The sequence below is a fragment of the Rhinopithecus bieti genome, unplaced genomic scaffold, assembly GCF_001698545.2.
Source record: "Rhinopithecus bieti isolate Rb0 unplaced genomic scaffold, ASM169854v2 scaffold_17743, whole genome shotgun sequence".
In the NCBI taxonomy this organism is placed as follows: Eukaryota; Metazoa; Chordata; class Mammalia; order Primates; family Cercopithecidae; genus Rhinopithecus; species Rhinopithecus bieti.
In genome coordinates, this window is record NW_016809230.1 from 1,817,227 (window position 1) to 1,832,940 (window position 15,714).

At 35.9% G+C, this 15,714-nt stretch overlaps 1 protein-coding gene across 1 annotated transcript in view; it reads left to right on the top strand.

The window, feature by feature from the left end:
* KYNU (kynureninase) overlaps positions 1-15,714 on the top strand; it is a 164,164-nt gene that overhangs the window by 144,552 nt on the left and 3,898 nt on the right. The window contains exons 10-11 of the mRNA XM_017888933.1: positions 6,654-6,706; positions 9,900-9,985. Of these exons, the coding sequence (XP_017744422.1) occupies positions 6,654-6,706; positions 9,900-9,985 (139 nt within the window). The remainder of the gene's footprint in view (positions 1-6,653; positions 6,707-9,899; positions 9,986-15,714) is intronic.

The window sequence follows — 15,714 nt, forward strand, 5'->3', positions numbered from 1 at the left end:
CCACAACAAACTTGATTTATGTATCAATGTAACTGTCATTTTATGTTTTCTAGCTATTAATTTCAGCTTTTTTCTTTGTTAATTGCATACTGCTCTTTAGATTCGTATCATGTACTTTTATAACACTTTTTAGTCTTATTATTGATTTATCTACCTTCTTTCTAATTTTTAAATTGATGTACAGTTTAAAGCTATGAATTTGTTCTCTCTGCACTGTTTTGGCAATTTCCCAAAAGTCTTGATCTGGAGCTTTTAAAAATCATTCTTATAAAGGAAATTTTACCAATTCAGTTTGTATTTCTCTTTATCCTAAAAGTGATTTCAGATAAATTTACTTTAAACTTGCCAGGTAATTGAGTCTTTTCATTTTCTGAGTTTTTAAATTGATTTTTAGTCTTATTGGATTATACTCAGATACTATGGTCAGCAATATATACATTTTGGAGATATTAAAGATTTTGTGTAGTTATAGTCAACATTTTATGAGTATTTCTTTTGAAAGCTATAATCTTTATTTCAAGTCACCGCATTAAATATTTATGTTAGATTTACCGTCTTAATTGATATATTTGTCCACTTGATCTGTCATGGACTTACAGAGGTTAATAAAACTTCTGCCACAGGATATTTCTCTCTCCTTATAGTCTCTGTAATGTTTGCTTTATGAGTGTTGGTGTGGCATTATGTTATGAACAGCATTTCATAACTGTTTTATCTTTATTGTGAATTTTTCAAATTATTAACAAAACTATCAAGTGATAACAGATTAGGTAGAAGGAAGAGGAAAGCTGCTAAATCTCTAATTGTTCACGGAAGAGAACTAGTAGAATAAAGGAAAAGAAAAATTTAAATTAAAACCTTATATATCAAAGTACTAAATAAAAAATAATGGGTAAAAAAGCAAATCATCTCATGTTGAAAGACTTTTTAAAAAAACTTTAGAAATAGAAAATATGGCATTAAATGACATTGAATTAAGACCAGACATATTTGTCAAAGTAATAAATATCAATAGATTTAATTCACATATTGAAAGATAAAGTCATCAGATTGTACTACAAAGCAGAGGCTCAATTAAAATAAATAACTCAGAAAAAATAGAATAAAAGGATGAGCAAAAGTATAGAAATTGGAAAATAAAGTAAGATGCAATCTTTATATATGACAAGGTGGAATTCAGACCAAAAAAAAAAATGATAAGAAGGATACTTTTGTCAATAATTTTAACTTTCTTGATATTCACTTTGTATTCTTAGATTTGATTTTACTTGTTTTACCTGATCTATCATGTGTAAATTATGGATAGTAAGTAAAACTTCATTAACTCCCCTATTTGTTTAGTTGTTTATTTTTACACTTTCACATGTCAATTCCTATTTACTATTACCTTAATCTCCACATTTGTTTAGTCTCATTCCTGTAATTAAATACATTCAATAGTCATAATATGTCATTTTGTTATAGTTTCACCAGTCATCTCTTGGCTAACTTAAGTTCTTTTTCAGGTAATGAAGAATTCATGGGAAAAATATTAGCTGAACACTTGCTTGATCACTATCAGTAAAACTTATACAATTTGACTTAGTCAAACATAGCATTCATGTATCATGTTTTTTTTCCCTCTATTATACAGGTATTTCTGTATTAGTCTCTGTCTTTGAATGGTTGTATTTGATACATTTGAAGCCAATCTGACATTTCTTTCTTTATTCTCACTTAACCCTTTTTTGAGTGGAACTTCAATTTTTTCTCTATCCTTAAAATCCAAAAATTTTAATAGGCAGTAACCAAAATTGACCATTCTGAGTTAATTCCTCCCAACTAACTCAGAGAATGTTGCATTTTTTTCAATGTAGATTCAAATCATTTTTATTTCCTCAAAGTTATCTTGAATTATAACTTTAAAAAATTTCTTCTCATGCTTTCCTTCTTTGGAAACTTATTCTGATTATGATGGAACTTATTTATCTGTTTACTAAATTTGTCATTTTCTCTCTAAACTATTTAAAATATATCTCTTTGTTTATTTTTTCTCACAACTATCTTTTGTCCCTTGCTAGTTTTTCTACAGTATCCTGCCTTTCTTGCGGTTTTTCAAATCTTTTTTTCTTTCTTTTATGTGTTTTATTTTTCTTTTCTAATTCTTTCCTGATTTCTGCATGCTCATTTTCATCCCTCCTATTGTTAAGATATGTTAATCCTATTCCTACATTTTTACTTGGCTTTTTCTAAACACATGGAATATTATTTCATTATGCTTCTGTTGTTTTCTTTATGTATTCATTTTCATTACATTTCTCACCCACTTTTAGGCAGTCTTTTCCTGCTGCATATTTTTCATTTTTTGTAGATTTCTCCCATTTTTCGTGGAAAATCTTTGTGTTAGTGTTAATACCCAGTTCTTTTTTCATTGTTCATCACTGAATATGTTGAATTTTCCTGGATTAGCAATTTGGGGAAGGTACCTAAGAAGGAGGCTAGGAGAGAAAGGATACAGTAGCCCTTCAGATTTTTCATTTGCTCACTACTTCCATCTCTTAGGGGTCCTGTTGATTCTTTCTATGGATGTGCCTCATTTTTCTGCAGGATACATAATATAACCACTGCTCTAAAAATGGCCCTGCTCTCTTGTATTCTATATCCTTAATTGTATCAAGGGTGTAGCTTTTGAAATTCAAATTGGGCACCTTTTCTTTATTTTAGGTAATTTTTTTTTTTAAACTGGAACTTCAGTAGATATTCCATCACTTGAGCTTTTACCACTCTTTTCTGATTTTTTTCAGTTCCTCCTATGCAGATTCCACCCAATGTCATCATTATAGGCAGAAGAACCATTGGGGACAAAAAGAGAGGATCATTAGGTTCTCATAATGAATTACTTGAAATGAGAGAATAAATATTAGAAGTAAGGTTTCAAAGGTATGCCTGGGCTGGTACACTATGAATTTTAATAAGTTAATGAGAACTGTATATTTTTAAGTGATAGATTTTAAAAATTAATCATTTTGCATAATTAATCAGACTGCTAATTAATTCTATAAAACTATATGCAAAATACATAAAATATTTTTGAAATTAAAATAAATTTGGACTAATAAAGAGGAGTTAAAATGATCATTAGAACCTTTCATTGATGCAACAACAATATGTGCTCTTTAAGAAAAATCTAGAAAATATAGATAGGAATAAAGCATAAATTAAAATACATAACATTTTGGCCATAGTTAAATATACGTACATACATGTTATTGTTTTAAAACTAGAATCACACTCAAAATATTGTGATCTCCATTTTAATCTTTATATATATATGTATATATATATATTATTTTAAATAGGATTTTTATAATGACTGCAGAGTATCCCTTCACATGCAATGGTGTAATTTGTTTCTATCAGTTCTCCATTACAAGATATTCAGGTGGTTTTGACACTGAAAATTGTATTGTGTTAATTGTCCTAATGAAGCAGGATATTTCCCTTACCCCTTCTCGGAACTCGTGACAGGGATGCCTCCTTTACTCAGCCCGCTCGCTGCTCTCAACTCCTCGCGGGAGAGAGTGCACGAGCGAACGAGTACGGGAGCTGGAATGAATGAGTGCTGGAATCGGCTGGCCACTTCGGTGCTGGTAGGATCCAGCTCCACGCACTTGGACCTGCAGCGTTCCACCCTTCGTGGGAGGGAGCGCACAGGTGAGCCGGTGTAGGAACTGGTCCCACGCTTTAGAATCGGCAGGAGTGAACTCCATGCAGGCCCCACAGCAGAGTCCAAGCGGGGGTGCCTGCGACTCTCAAAGCCCCAGAGGGCATGTTACTGTGCTCTTTTAGCTCTGCTGTCCGCAGGCAGCGTAAGTGTTAATAGCCCAGTGGGGCCTCTGCCTTTTCACACGAGGCAGCTGCCTTCCACCAGCTAGGGCAAAGGGCCAGTGTTGCGCCAGATTTTTCTCAAAGTTACGCTGTCAAGCTTTCCCCCTGAAGTCAAGCCACTTCTCTCCTATGCCTAGCTGTATCCTGTCTACTGGCTGAGTCTTGGATTTATATAGGCACAGGATGGGGCGGGGTGGGGCCATGGGTGGTTTAGGAAAAGGCAACATTTCAGCGGGAAAATGGGAATTAGAAGTTCTCACTTTGGGCTATGGTTTCAGGTTTTTCAGCTTCAGGGTGGGAATTCCTGGGGACCCACTCTTTTCTGCCTAGATTTTCTCTGCCCACTGTTCCTTATCACTAGTACACAAATCTTGGTGTACTTCAAATAGTGTAATACAAATAGTGTAATCCAATTTAGATAAATTGGAAGGAGTAAAATTTCTGGGACAGAAAACAATGCATATTTCCCATATATCTTCTTCTTAAATTATCCTCTAGATTTTATTACTTATTTATTATCATTATTCAACAAGTGGCTGGTTTCCTTTTCTTTGAATCTTTAATGAAAATAAGCATAATTTGAAATCATTTTGCAGATTTGATATATAAAATATGGTCTCATCTTTACAGTGTGAAACATTAGTGAGATTGAGGTGTTTTTGTTTGCTTTGTTTCCTTTTCCTGAATTCATGGAGCACAGACATTTCTCCTTTATAAACTGCCTGTCGGTGCTCTGTGGCTGGGTTGCTCTTGGTACATTGTCCTTTTCTGTGTAAAAACTCTTAGTGAAAACTCTTTCATATGGGACAGATATCACTCCTCTTCCCCATCTGGTTTGCCTTGCAATTTTGTCTGTCTTTTTAATACAGAATTTTAAATGTTTATAAATCTGTTGGTATGTTCCTTTGAATTTTCTTCTGTTTTATACTTAGAAATTTCTGTTTTGAAAATCATGCGTATGTAAATATAATTTTTTCATTTTTGCATTTTGGAAATGTCATAATTAAGAGGTGATAATTGTGACATGATCTGAGGACTGTTTCTGTATTTACTATCATATCTCATTTGTCTCACTGATGTATCTTTTACTAGAATTAGTCTCATGTACTGCACTTTATAATATGCTATATTATATAAAACATATAAGATACTATTATAAGATAATGTAGCATATTCCTCGCTATACTTTTCTATTTCAAAATTTACTGTGTTCACCCATATATTCTATATAAATTTTAAAACATTTTGTCATGTCCCAAAAAATAGTGCCTTGGAATTTTTATTTTGACATTACTAAAACTAAAATATTATTCAGGGATAATTGATTAGAAGCAACATGATATTTCTCTTTCTAATTTTTTTATATTTTCTCTAAATTGTTTTGTAGTCTTTTCATCTAATATCACATATTTGATTTTCCTATATATTTTGTATTTTATGTCTGGCTTATTTTACATTTTTTTTTTTTTTTTTGGATGTCTCACTTTTTTTTTTGAAACGGAGTCTCACTCTGTCATCCAGGACGGAGTGCAGTGGCACCTTTTCAGCTCACTGCAACCAATTCTCCTGCCTCAGTCGCCTGTTTAGCTGGGACTACAGGTGTCCACCACCATGCCTGTCTAACTTTTGTATTTTTAGTAGAGACGGGGTTTCACCATGTTGGTCAGGCTGGTCTCGAACTCCTGACCTCGTGATCCACCCACCTTGGCCTCCTAAAGTGCTGGGACTACAGGCGTGAGGCCGGGGGCGGTGGCTCACGCCTGTAATCCCAGCACTTTGGGAGGCCCAGGCGGGCCGATCACTTGAGGTTGGGAGTTCAAGACCAGTCTGACCAACATGGAGAAACCCCATCTCTACTAAAAATACAAAAAAGTTAGCTGGGCGTGGTGGCACATGCCTGCAATTCCAGCTACTTGAGAGGCTGAGGCACAAGAATTACTTGAACCTGGAAGGCGGAGGTTGTGGTGAGTCGAGATCACGCCATTGCATTCCAGCCTGGGCAACAAGAGTGAAATTCTGTCTAAAAAACAAAAACAAAACAAAACAATGTGAAAGCAACCAATTTCTTTTAAAAGTATTTTTAAAACTTTCAACAATTATATGGGTTTTTTGGGTACATTTCTCTTTAGAGATTCTATTGTGAAAATATTGTATTAATTGTTTGGCCTTTTGAGATTTTAGCTTAATTTTAAAATAAAAAACTGCTTAATATTTTGTTCATTTTATTTTAAATAAAAAAGGTCATTAACTATAACTCTCAAGTTGCTATTTCACACAAAATAAAATAATAATAGAGATGGACAGATTTTATCCTCATTCTTTACATTATAAATATTAATTACCATATGATACTATATAGCATTTTATCTGCTAAAGTATTTGATTACTTATATTACAAATGGCTTTATAATGCAGGCCCCAGATTTCTAAATTAGTAGTGTTTATTTTTATAGATCAAAATATCACGTCCAGTCACAGTGGCTCATACCTGTAATCTCAGCACTTTGGGAGGCCAAGGCTGATCACTGGAGCTCAGGAATTCAAGACCAGCCTGGCCAACATGGTGAAACCCTATCTTTACTAAAAAGACAAAAACTAGCCGGGAATGGTGGTGCATGCCTGTAGTCTCAGCTACTTGAGAGGCTAAGGCACAAGAGTCACTTGAACCCAAGAGGCAGAGGTTGCAGTGAGCTGAGATCATGCCACTGCACTCCAGCCTAGGCAACAGAGCAAGACTTCATCCAAAAAAACCCAAAAAAAACCTAATGTTTTTATTTATATTTTAGATTAGTGGGATGGTTTGGCCATGAACTCAGCACCAGATTTAAGATGGATAACAGTAAGTGTATTAATTTTACCTAATAAGTCATTGTATTTTAACTTTATTTCAACGTTCATTTGTCTTTGTATTATGTGTAATGTATATGCCCCATGGAGAGTGTGCTTCAAAAATGTCACTGAGAATTCTCAAATAAGAAATGACATTTCCAGAGTGTAAGACTGAGTTTATAGATTTTAGCATGATTTTGAGTCTATCCCTTAGTAAGGAGGTAAAAGAAAATGAAGTCCAAGGTAAGGGTCATGTGGCTTGGCCAATATAGAGTGCCTGAAACAAGGGGCATGGAGGACAGGAGGAAATTTGGAGCTTGGAGTCAGATCCAGAAAGACTTGGGTGTTAATCACACTTTGCTGCTTAATAGTTTTTTGACACTGCACAAGTTATATCATCTTGTGTCATTGTTTTTTCTTTCCACTTATCTAATGTGAATAATAAAACCTATTTAAAGATTTGGTTTTAGGGTTAGTCAAGTTCAAAACAATAAGCCAAGTAGGACATAGCAGTACTGTAAATACTCATTTTCCCTCCTCTTTTTTCCTAAATATTTTCCTTTTGTGGCTTTTGCCATGTACCAAAGAGTATAGCAATTCCTGTGAGCAGTTAACCCCAGCAGATAGAAGTGAAACTCTACCATGCAGAGCTTCTTTTTCCTGCATGACCCTATTTCTCAATCACATGGGACGTGGAAAGATCATAAGTGCTTTGAGAGTTCAACATAAACTTGATCCTTCAGATTGCTTTAAACCCTGAGATACCGTTTTAAATTTGTTTCCATTTTTTATTGATTTTTTTTTGTTGTTTTTGAAACAGGGTCTTGCTCTGTCACCTAGGCGGGAGTACAATGGTGCAATCAAGCTCAGGTCAGCCTTGATATCCCTGGCTCAAGCAATCTTCTCACCTTAGCCTCCTAAGTAGCTGGGACTAGAGGTGTACACCACTGTGACCGGATGATGATGATGATGGTGATGATGATGATTTAGTGGAGATGAGGTCTTGCTATGTTGCCCAGGCTGGCCTGAGATAGTATTGTATATATATAGGTGCTCTTTGACTTACAGTGGGGTTATTTCCTGATAAGCCCATCATAAGCTGAAAATATCTTAAGTAAAAAATGCATTTAATACACCTAATCTATAGAACATCATGGCTTAGCCTAGCCTACCTTAAAACACATTCAAAACACTTACATAGCCTAGAGTTGGGCAAAACCATCTAACACAAATGCTATTTTATAAGAAAGCATTCAGTATATTATATGATTTATTGAATACTTTACTAAAAGTGAAAAACAGAATGGGTGTATGGGTACTCGAAGTATGGCTTCTACTGAAGGTGTACCACTTTTGTATCACTGTAGAATTGAGCAATTTTAAGTCAAACCATCGTTAAGTCAGGGACCATTGGTATTCAAATTTGTAGCAACCAAATTGCAAGATGGGATATTCCAATCAAGTCAGGATACCTGTATTTTACCTTGGCTGCTAAAATAATTAGATCTGTTATTATACCAGTTATTTAAATTCTTTGAGATGGGTTTTCTTATTTGGAAATAAAAGAATTAAATTTGATCAGGGGTAGCAAACTTTTTCTGTGAAGGACAAGATAGGACATATTTTAAGCTTTCTGGGCTATACAGTCTCTGTGGCAAATACTCAATTCTGTCATTCTGGTGGTAAAGCAGCCATATGTGATACACAAATGAAAGATTGTGGCTATGTTTTCATAAAACTGTATTTTAAAAAAGCAGGGCCTGGCACGAAGACTCACGCCTGTAATCCTGGCACTTTGGGAGGCAAGGCAGATGGATCGATTGACCACAGGAGTTTGAGACCAGCTTGGGTGACATAGTGAGACCTCATCTCTATAAAAACTACAGAAATTAGCCAGGAGTGGTGGCATGCATCTGTAGTCCCAGCTACTTGGGAGCCTGAGGTGGGAAGATCACCTGAGCCCAGGGAGGTCAAGGCTGCAGTGAGCCATGATTGAGCCACTGTACTCCAGCCTGGGTGACAGAATGATACTCTGTCTCAAAAACAAAAACAAAACTAGTGGGTCAAATTTGGCCCACAGGCCATATGGCCATACATATTAGTCTGTTTTCACACTGCTGTAAAGATACCACCTGAGACTGGGTAATTTGAAAAGGAAAGAATTTTAATTGACTCAGTTTCACATGGCCGAGGAAGCCTCAGGAAACTTACAATCACGTCAGAAAGCGAAGGTAAAGCAAGGCTCATTGGAGGTGGTGGCAGGTGAGAGAGAGAGAGAGGACATTAAAACTGCCGTTTTAAAGCCATCAGATCTTGTGAGAACTCCTTCACTATCATGAGAACAGCATGGGGGAAAACGCCCCCATGATCCAATCATCTCTCATCAGGTCCCTCCCTCCACATATGGGGATTACAGTTCAAGATGAGATCTGGGTGGGGACACAGAGCCAAACCATATCACCATAGTTTGCTTACTCCTGGATTTGATGACTATATAAAAAGTCATCATATTTTAACATTCTTTTAGTCAGTCATAGTGTTATCTCTGACTAGCTATCTTAACCCTATGGAATTTAACTTGCTCCAGTTCAGTCTGCTTAATTCTAATTAGTAGAGCATCTGTTATTAATTTACCTTTTTTTATATATTATACTTAGGCAGATCTTTTTTTAAAAGCCCCCTCTGTTGTATGTGTGTGTGCATGTGTGTCTCTGTGTGTGTTTTGTAAGTTAAACCACTTGACCTAACAATCCTAGAACTAAAAGTCACCTTCATAGGTCATTTCATTCATATTTCTGCCTTTGGGCAACAGTACAATTACATGCCACTAAAAGCTGATGCTCCCTCTCATTGACATGGTTTCATAATAGAGTAGCAACAGTTGAGCAGAACAAGGAATCCTGGCTTGGGAATAGGAAGGCAGAGAATGGGGTCCAGAAAAACTTCCAGAAGAGGTCATTTTACCTTGGGTCTAAGATTTTGGTGTTCTGCTAAGAAGGTGGGGAGAAGGGAGGCGGGAACTGCTGGTAAAGGGGAAATAACATGGATATTTCAGTTCCATGGAGTTGATCTTAAATATCTCAGGAATTCTACCCAGGAGTAAAAGTTTACATGTTGCTCTTTTACTCTCCAGTACTTTAGTTATCTTTATGGACACTTTTCAAGTTACCTTCTATGATAATGACATGATATTAATTTCTCAGAACTGCAGTTAATCCCTGGGGTCTGTGGATTCCGAATTTCAAATCCTCCCATTTTGTTGGTCTGTTCCTTACATGCTAGTTTAGAGGTAAGTGATGTATGTTTCAACCTTCCCACATCTTTGCCTTTTTTCTTGATCTGATTGTGACAATTTGTAGTACTTTCTCTGCTACACAGCAAGATGATACATGTGCACTGTGCATGAACAAGGGACAGAAGGCATCATTCCCCTTTAGGACAGTGATGATGTGGCAAATAATCAGTTCCGTCATTGCAGTGGTAAAGCAGCCGTAGGTGATACATAAATGAAAGATTGTGGCTATGTTTTCATAAAACTGTATTTTAAAAAAGCAGGGCCTGGCACAAAGACTCACGCCTGTAATCCCAGCACTTTGGGAGGCAAGGCAGATGGATCAATTGACCACAGGAGTTTGAGACCAGCCTGGGTAACATAGTGAGATCTCGTCTCTATAAAAACTACAGAAATTAGTCAGGAGTGGTGACAGTCTCCCTTCATTCATGTCACCAGCCCCATTCATGTCATTCATGTCACCAGCACAATGCTTGGCACATTGTTGGCACATAGTAAATATTAAATAGAATTCTTTTGGGGAGATACATTTTTTACTCCACTTAGTATCTGTTTAAACATGAAAAACTTTCTTAACTTTCTCTTGGCCTCTCTGTATACTAAATAAGCATGCAATATTTAGTTCTTCATAAATTCACTTATTCAACATAAATTTATTGAGAATGTGCCTGATGTGATTACTGCGGGCTATACTTTTCTAGTTCATTGTAGGTGAATGAACTGACCAAGTACCATGTGACAAAGCTAGGAAAGACTTACTTGAAGGAAAAAAAAAGAATAATCAGAGTAAACCGAAGATTAAATAAGGTTGTCTCATGAAGTATGGTGATTTAATGATTTTTTTTTTAAATTGGGACTTCTATGCCATTATATCCATTTATAGTCCCCACTATCACTGACTCTATATTTTCCTTTAAATTAATTTATATTTTTATTTGGGTAAATTTAGTCTCACCCTGAAATGATAAATATACATAACCAGAAAATGGAATTGTGATTCCTTAGATACTATTATTTAGTAGTAGACTAAATGCAGTCAAGTAAAAATATATGGCTTATATAGTATAGAATTCATAATAATGTAAATATATAAAGTAAATATATATTGTATACATATATTTAAAATATATTTTAATTAAATGTGCATATGTATTTCTAATAGTGGTTTTACGTAGAACTATTCAAACAAGGATTTGAAATTTTTTCATGTCTCCTTCAAAAATCATGTAGTTTTTTATTTTTTAGCAAAAACTTATAGAGGATTTCAGCATCAAATGAGTTGGACAGGATGAAGATTCAAAATTCCTTCTAATCTAAAATTGCGTAATTCTGTGAATACTTATAGCAGTTTCTCATTCTGGCCACTGGATGGCAGCATCAAGTTCCTCTGTTTTTATTAAATTTCACCACTGGATAGTGATCATCACCTCATTTCATTCCATCTCAATTTAAAGCGCACCTACTCAGTTTAACCACTAGATGGAGCTTGTGTTGTTTTCACTTCATGGCAGAATTTTTCTTTAACTTGGAAAACAGACATCGTAACGAGATTTTTCAGCCGGTGATACATATTTTGGAAAGTTTTTTTGAGTAAAATCTGCTTAGTAAATCAGATAATGATATTTGAGTTGTTTTATAATATCCATTCAGACAAATATTTTGTTTAAACATTTTAAAACAAAACAAAGTTTCTGCATTCCTTGCAAGTTTGTATCAGGGAGATGTGTGACAATATCAGAAGCACCAGGACATACCTTAGGAAGAGCTTGTACCTAAAGTAATTTCCTCTGATGGACCATATCTTTGCAAATAGCTTCTCAGACATACCTGGAAATTTCCTTTTGGACGCCCTCACTTTGGCATACCTTCTGCAGTGGACTGTTTTTTCTAGCAGTATTCATCCTTCTGCTGTGGGAAAGGAAGCACTTTCCTATTTTTCCTGCCACTGTTTTCCTACCACACTGCATTAGAGTCATCTAGACAAAGTTTTTATTTTCAGTTATAATCTGACAACTGATTTATTTTTTCTTTCTAATATCTAAGCTTAAACCTCAGTCTCCTGAGTAGCTGGGACTACAGGTGTGCACCACTACACTGGGCTAATTTTTGTAGTTTTGTAGAGACGAAGTCTCACTATGTTTACCCAGTCAATATCTAAACTTAAAACCCTAAAGCCACAAGAAGAATGACATGCACTTCTCTGCATCTTCTAATCACGTATTTCCGTTGAGCCTCTTTCTGCTCATTTCACTGCCGAGACTATGTTCTAACCAAAATTATCGTTAGTTAATCAAGTCTTATGTTGGTAAAAGTGTTTTTCAAAATTATTTCTTACTGTAAATTGCAAAATTTTTGAATTACAAATTAATGCATTGAATTGTTTCCCTTTCTGTATCCAACTGTTAAAATGTCCTATTTTTCTAGACATTTATGGGCTTCTCATGTGAGTAAGCATCAGTGAATTAACTATGTTTCTATTAATACCTACCTTCAAGTTTTATTATTTATATGTAGAGATGAGGTCTTGCTCTGTCGTTCAGACTGGAGTGCAATGGTATGATCGTAGCTTACCATGGCCTCAGACTCCTGGGGTTCAAGTGATCCTCCTGCCTCCGCCTCCCAAGTACTGGGACTACAGGTCTGTGCCACCACACTTGGCTGATTATTATTATTTATTTTATTTCTTTATTTTTGAGACAAGGTCCCCCTCTGTCACCCCTAGAGTGCAGTGATGGGACCTCAGCTCACTGCAACCTCCACCTCCTGGACTCAGTTGATCTTCCAACCTCAGCCTCCATAGCAGCTGGGAGTACAATGAGTGCACCACCATGCCTGGCTAATTTTTGTATTTTTTGTAGAGATAGGATTTCGCCATGTTGCCTAGCCTGATCTCGAACTACTGGCCTCAAGGGATCCTCCACCTTGGCCTCCTGAGTAGCTAGGACTACAGGGCATGCCACTGTACTCAGCTTGTTTTTAAATTTTTTTAGAGATGAAGTCTGGCTATGTTGTTCATGTTAATCTGGAATCTCCTGCGTCCATGTTAATCTGGAACTCCCGGCCTCAAGCGATTCTCCTGTGTCAGTCTCCTGTTTGAAGTGTTTGTTTTTCGGTGCCATAAAGAAATAGCAGTTGAATATAAATTTAATTTATTTAGTAAGGCCATTTTTGCTTCCTGCAGAAAGGGTACACTCACCAGCAGTTTTGCCACAATAGTACACCAAACAAAGGAGACAGGGTCATTTACAACCTCACTCGTCCACCCTACTGCTGTGTCCGGTTGCCACTGGCTGGAACAGGACCTCACATTCTGTATTTGTCCTGATTGGCTAGTAACTTAGAACTTTTTAAAAGAGGTAAAGGTAGAGGGGAACCAATGAAGGAGGAAGTAACTTGTGGAACGCTAAGAAAGGTACAAACACTTTTAAATAAGGAAGAGGAACGGGCTATGACCCACCGCTTGCTTGGACTGGTATGAGCATGCCAGGGCAAATATTTAGGCTAAATTGTGGGAGCTAAGAACTAAAGTATATTGATTTATTTATTACAGCTAGCAGGTATCTAAGAATGTTAGCACAGGTCTTTGAATAAATTTTGCTTCTAAGAGAAGTTACTCTTTATTCCTAATTAGACAGGAAGGAAAGTCTTCGAAGAGGAACCTCTACTTTACTTTTTACACTGCTAAGCAGTTGAGATGACAGACATGAACCACTGCACTCAGCCACCTTATCTTTTTAAACCAGTGTATTCCATTTTAGGAGATAGGTGGTTGAAGTTTCAATAAATGAAAGAAGTAAATGCATGAATCAAACTGCCTCTTTGTTGTCTCTACTTTACTTTTAAGAAATACTCAACACAGTCAAATACGAACTGGAGGAGAGATTCTATACCTAAGAATCAATTGTATATAAATAAGACCTTAGATTTTAATACAATGACTTTTAAAAGATATTAATATGGCTTTTGAAAAAAATACATGTGTATATGGTTGATTGATATTAAAACAGCACGCTGTAATCAGTTTCAAACTGTCCTTTTGTTTATATTTTTGGATCCAAATCATTTATACAATAATTCTTAAAATATTGTGGATCAAGGGATGAAACCTGAGGCCAGGAAGCTGGAGGAAAGTACTCTCTCCCTCAATGGACACAAAGTGTGACCTCACACAGACAACCACTCCCTTTGGATGTATTTGCCTTATTGTTTAAAGTAAGATGTTTGGACAAGATTATTTAGGGAGGCCGTGCGCGGTGGCTCAAGCCTGTAATCCCAGCACTTTGGGAGGCCAAGACAGGTGGATCACGAGGTCAGGAGATCGCGACCATCCTGGCTAACACGGTGAAACCCCGTCTCTACTAAAAAATATAAAAAACTAGCCAGGCGAGGTGGCGGGCGCCTGTAGTCCCAGCTACTTGGGAGGCTGAGGCAGGAGAATGGCGTAAACCTAGGAGGTGGAGCTTGCAGTGAGCTGAGATCTGGCCACTGCACTCCAGCCTGGGCAACAGAGTGAGACTCTGTCTCAAAAAAAAAAAAAAAAAAAAAAAAAAATTTTTTTGAAAATTTCCTCAATTTTTAAAATACTTAAATTTAAACAATACATATATTTGAAGGTTCATATTTATATGTAGCAATAGGTAGACAATATTTAGGCTCTTTCAGTATTCTGAATTCATAATGAAATAAATAGCTTCAAAATATGAAGTTAGAGCATTCAGTTAAAATACATGGCGAGTCAGAAGACTCAACAAAGAAATGTACTATATGTTTCCTTTCAGAGTTCCTAGGGAGCCAGTTTTAAGAATCTAAGAGAAAAATACGACAATTGAAAACATCACACCAAACTTATTTGTCCTATTTATACTTACCTAGCTTTTCTAGCTTCATGTTCATTTTGTCAGTAAGAAAAAAAAAAACAAGTAGTTGAAACTCTGCCAAGTATTATCTTTTAAGCTGAATATTTTTCAAACCACACTTTTCATTTTTTTAATTAAAAAAATTATTCTTTCTCAATTTTGAAAGCATAAAACTTATGAGAACCAAAAAAGAAAATAGAATATTTATGCTACTTCCCTATTATTCTCTCTCAATATTTTTATGTGAGGCTCAGAATAGACTTTTACCCTGTGTGAGATGAATTTAAAAGTACCTTGGAATGCAATTGCCCTTCTTGTGGTTGTAATGGGGAAAGTAAGTTTTATATTTAGAAGTTATTTTATTATTAAAAAGTGACAACATTCCACTTTATATTAAGATGGAAGCTATTTGTCATACCAAAAAATTTGGTTTCTAGTTATCAAGAGAAAGCTGCAAGAGGAACAGTCCCTAAGCCCCTTTAAAAACTAAATTCATGTAATATTTCTTAAAGTTGTACTAACCTATGCATACAAATGAACTATCATTAAATGTGATACTTCACATATTGATTGCCCCCATGTACGTATTAGGGCACCCATAGCATAACCACAAAATTTCCTAGATGTATTTATTATTTAGAATTTCTTAGAATATTATTAAGCTCCAGACAGAATCTTGGAAAGATTCCTCACATAGTTTTTTATTCCAAACTTCACAGCCAAACCAGCTGTGGCCTATGCCTTGCCTGTCCCTGCTCCTCTGGGAGAATTTTGATTCTTGGCCCTTGACCCAAAACTTGGTAGTGTTCCCTTGAGTCCTCATTATGCCAAGTCTACCTACATTTTGCTTTGCCCAAGAGAATGAAGAGA